This window comes from Mastomys coucha, unplaced genomic scaffold (assembly GCF_008632895.1).
Source record: "Mastomys coucha isolate ucsf_1 unplaced genomic scaffold, UCSF_Mcou_1 pScaffold1, whole genome shotgun sequence".
Lineage (NCBI taxonomy): Eukaryota > Metazoa > Chordata > Mammalia > Rodentia > Muridae > Mastomys > Mastomys coucha.
In genome coordinates this window covers 40,785,621-40,790,091 of record NW_022196891.1, presented here as the reverse complement: position 1 = coordinate 40,790,091, position 4,471 = coordinate 40,785,621, and the positions used below count along the sequence as shown (strand labels likewise).

At 40.9% G+C, this 4,471-nt stretch overlaps 1 protein-coding gene across 1 annotated transcript in view; it reads left to right on the top strand.

The window, feature by feature from the left end:
• The window catches only part of Ro60 (Ro60, Y RNA binding protein), a 26,181-nt gene that overhangs the window by 8,374 nt on the left and 13,336 nt on the right, over positions 1 to 4,471 (top strand). The window contains exon 2 of the mRNA XM_031384318.1: positions 1,911 to 2,511. Within this exon, the coding sequence (XP_031240178.1) occupies positions 1,932 to 2,511 (580 nt within the window). The 5' untranslated portion in view covers positions 1,911 to 1,931. The remainder of the gene's footprint in view (positions 1 to 1,910; positions 2,512 to 4,471) is intronic.

Here is a 4,471-nt window from a genome sequence, read left to right as displayed (position 1 = left end):
TTGCCCCCCACCATCTGGTTATCTCTAGTGCTACCTGCCCTTGCTAAATCTGACTGGAGCCTGCCCCTCCTGTGATCCTGGTTGTGTCAGAACTCCTCAGAGTCAAGCTGTCTCTGTGATGTGATCCTGGGCTTGTTAGAGCACCTGAGAGTGGAGCTTCCTCTGGGTGTTTTGAGACTGGCTGTGGAGCTTGCACCCAAGGTCTGCTCAGGGCATCAGCTGGCCCAGACAGACAGGAAGGAACCTGAGCCACTGGGCTGGTGGAGTTCCTGTTTGCCTGGTCCCGCTGGTCCCAGTTACTCCTGGTGTTGGGACAGATGTTGTGTCCTCTCACCTCTGATCCTAGGTGTGTCAGAGCTCCTGGGAGTGGAGCTTCCTCTGGCTGTTGTGGAACTGGCTGCTGAGCTTGCGCCCAAGGTCTGCCTAGGGCACCTGCCGGCCCAGACAGACCGGAAGGAACCTGAGCCACTCGAGAAGAATTTCTATATGGAGTTGTGAATAAAGGTGGAAGTCACTAAGAATGTTCTCAAGGCTTTTCATTTTTGTGTGTGTGAACTAAATAGGGGATAAGTAGTAGAGGCTTTAAGCATCAAAAACTTCACCCTAACTTCTATAACTATAAACCCTTCCCTAATCCGTAATGTGATCACTTTTTCCTGAGACTACATGAAGCCTATCCTACCCTTACCCTAACATAGGTAGCTCTAAGTTTTATTTGTAAGGTTGACTCTGATATTTCAAACATAAATTTGACCCCTTGGTCACATGCAAAATGTCAGTTCTCTCATGCACTTAACTGCACATTTCTTTGCTGTGTGATACTCCAGTTCCCCTAACTGCCTGGCTTCCTGCCTACCCTGCCTACCATTTGGAACTCTTCATTCCCTGCCAAATGGGAATTTCCTCATTTCTCATCTCTGAGATCTCTTTTTTAGCATATATTTCATCCTTGGAGAGACAGCGATGTCTCACTTTTGCCATCCATGGGCCAATGTTAAACTCAATACTAAACCGTTTCTGTCTCACTTGCTCAGTTATCCCCGTTCTCTGTTGCCGTCCATTCTCCAGGTTGGCCTTTGAACACCAACCTCACTATCACACCCTGAAGACAACAGGAAGGTTTTCTTCTAGGTCTGCCCTTTGTCTCACCTTCCTTCTTAGCTTCCAGCTGCGCTTCTGTAAAGGGAGCAGAGGGAGCTCTGCGCGTCAGTTCCACGCTGCACACAATCTCCTGTCCTCACAGCTGTGTTCCGGCTTGCCAGTTCCACCTATTTCCCGAGCCGTTGCAATAGTCATTTTCCATCATTTTATTCGCACTGTGATCTCCAAGCATTTGACGTTACCAACCATTATTTTTCTGAAATCCTCGTCCCTGTGGTCCCTTTTGAGTGCAAATGTTAGAATGATGACCAGAAATGCACAGGTCTTTGGGGAGCTAACCTTTCCTGCCGTATATAGTTGCTTATTTTCTGTCATTGTCAGGGCCTCAGATCTCATACAGACCCACTTGATTAACTGGGCATAATATACTGTACCTTTAAAATTAGTTGTTATTTGTAATCATTATACCACTTGCTAGTTCTTTTGAAAAATTGGGATTTCTCTAACGTATAAAAAATATATGAATATATAATAAAAGTTTTAAATTATAAGCAGGGCCTTTGTCTAAGTCACTATTGGATAGTCATATGTGATTGTGTGTATGTTTCTTTCAAATTTCTGCCTTAAGGACATTTATAACATTTTACTGAGAAAAACTTAACTGGATTCAAAGATGTTTTTAATTAAACAGATTCATAGCATTTCAATAAGCAAGAGTTTTTGGTTTTGTTTTTTGGGGTTTTTTGGGTTTTTTTGTTTTTCTGGAATTGCCTTCACTTAATTGTAGTAACATTTTGCCTTTTTGATAGGTTCCCCAAGAAACAAGGACCATGGAAGAATCTGCAAACCAGTTGCAGCCACTGAGTGAGAATCAAGTAGCCAACTGTGAGGGCGGATATGTGTGGCAGGTCACCGACATGCACCGGCTGCACCGCTTCTTGTGTTTTGGTTCTGAAGGTGGCACCTACTATATCAAAGAACAGAAACTAGGCCTTGAGAATGCTGAAGCCTTGATTAGACTGATTGAAGACGGCAGGGGATGTGAAGTGATCCAGGAAATCAAGTCCTTTAGTCAGGAAGGCAGGACTGCCAAACAAGAACCGTTGCTCTTCGCACTGGCCATCTGTTCCCAGTGTGTGGACATAAACACAAAGCAAGCAGCTTTTAAAGCTGTCCCTGAAGTGTGTCGCATTCCGACCCACCTCTTCACTTTTATCCAGTTTAAGAAAGACCTGAAGGAGAGCATGAAGTGTGGCATGTGGGGTCGCGCTCTCCGGAAGGCCGTGGCAGACTGGTATAATGAAAAAGGCGGCATGGCGGTGGCGCTGGCGGTTACAAAGTATAAACAACGAAATGGCTGGTCACACAAAGATCTCCTACGACTGTCCCACCTTAAACCTTCCAGTGAAGGTAAGCCTAGGGTGACACAAATGATCGAGAAATCGCAAGTCTGCACTTGATTTTCTAGAATTAGCTTTTACTCACGAAACACAATGCTGTTTAATTAATCGAGACGTATTTAAAGCCAGCCTGAAACTAAACTAGAGCCTCGGGTAATCCAGACATTGATAGTCAAACCTCAAACATGCTGATTTTATACTTTGAGTTATTGATGCTTTTGTTTTAATCTCCCTTCTAAGAAAGTAATTACTGTATCTACACGTCCATTTCTTCAGGCACTTTGATACACTGATGTCCCAAATGTCCCAGCACAACCTTCAAGATTCATCACAGGCAGATTCTAGCAAGAGAGGAAATAAGTAGGAGTCTAGAGCACCTGCTATCAAGAAGGTGTATGCTTGCTAAAACCTGAACCTTGTCTATCCTGTACTCAGACCGTCAGCACTTGGTGAGCCCTCTAGACAATGTGGCCACGTCTTAGGATATAAACTAGTCACTTATCAGTGGGTCATGATTCTTAATCATTAATGGCTGGATCACCTGTAGCACGTATTTGGTTTCCTGCTGGCTTTAAATATATCTGACTACTGAATCAATGTTATATTATGTAAATGTAAGTGGCTGTCAGGTGGCTACTGACATGGTGCTGGTGTGGGTACTGGAACCCAGACTCAGGTCCTCCGTAAGAGTATTAGGTGTTCTTAACCACTGAGCCATCTCTCCAGCCACTCCCTCAGTTTTTTCTAGGTTAAAAAAACATTTCTATCCTAAAAATCAGAAAAAATATGTATTTTTTTTTCTTTCCTTAAACATACCAGTTTTTACTTTTAAATTGGATCCAATATACACTGAATGCTCTTTTACTCTGTGCTTTGGCACTGATAACATAGAGCTATACTCATGTATAGAAAGACCCCAATTACGACTGACAGTGAACAGACTAGTCTCTTAAACAAGAGGTACGGTGTGGGCTTTCTTGTCATGGTCTATAAGGTGAGGATGAGAAGATGTTCACTAAACTTACATCTGCAGGAAATTTCCATTCTAAGCTACTGAGGGTGAAGCTCATAATAATAGCAACATCATAGATAATCCCAAGGCACCTCCTGTAAAAAGAAATTTAAACCAACTCTAAACAACTGAGTAAATAATGTGTTAATATGTTAACTAAAATATGCATTTAGACAGACATTAAGTCAAAATATAATTCTCTTAATTGGGTATTTATTATGTACCTGTGAGATTAAGGAACTTTTATTTATTTTATTATTTTTACTAGAAAAACAATATAAAAGACTTTTTATGTGAAACATGTAATTATTAAGACAGATTTGTCTTAAATCTGTAAGATAGCAAGAGATACAATACTGTAGAAATTCCTACATGTCAGTATTAGTTTGATTGAATTATCTAAATTAGAGTTAAAAAATAGCACAGAGACTGGTTCAGTTTTACTTAAAGATATGTTTTATATAGCCTATAAAAATATTTTAAGGAAAAAATGAAGTTTTTGTCAGGATATTAAAAAATCAGACTTCATATAAAAAAAATTTACATTCTGACCTGCCTTTAGATCAGCTGACCCTGGTGCTAGGGTTGAACCTCAGACCTTGTGTCTGAACTCTATAAAGCACTGAGCTATATCCTCAACCAAATGTAATTTTTTTATCACTCATTCATTCATTCATTTTAAGCTTTCATTAGACCTAAGGTGTACACCTGTGAGGTGAACTCTCTATGAGTGAGCAGTAGCTCCCACTTTCTCAACTTCTTATTCTGAAGCAAGATCTCACTAAACTAACCAGGCTGGCTTTGCACTTCAGATCCTCCTACCCAAACCTCTAAGCAGTTGGAATTAGAGGCCCATAGAGTTTAGGATTTATCTTGAAAGTTATTTTTTCTTTCTTTCTTTTTTTTATTAGATATTTTCTTTATGTACATGTCATATGATCTCTCCTTTCCCAGTTTC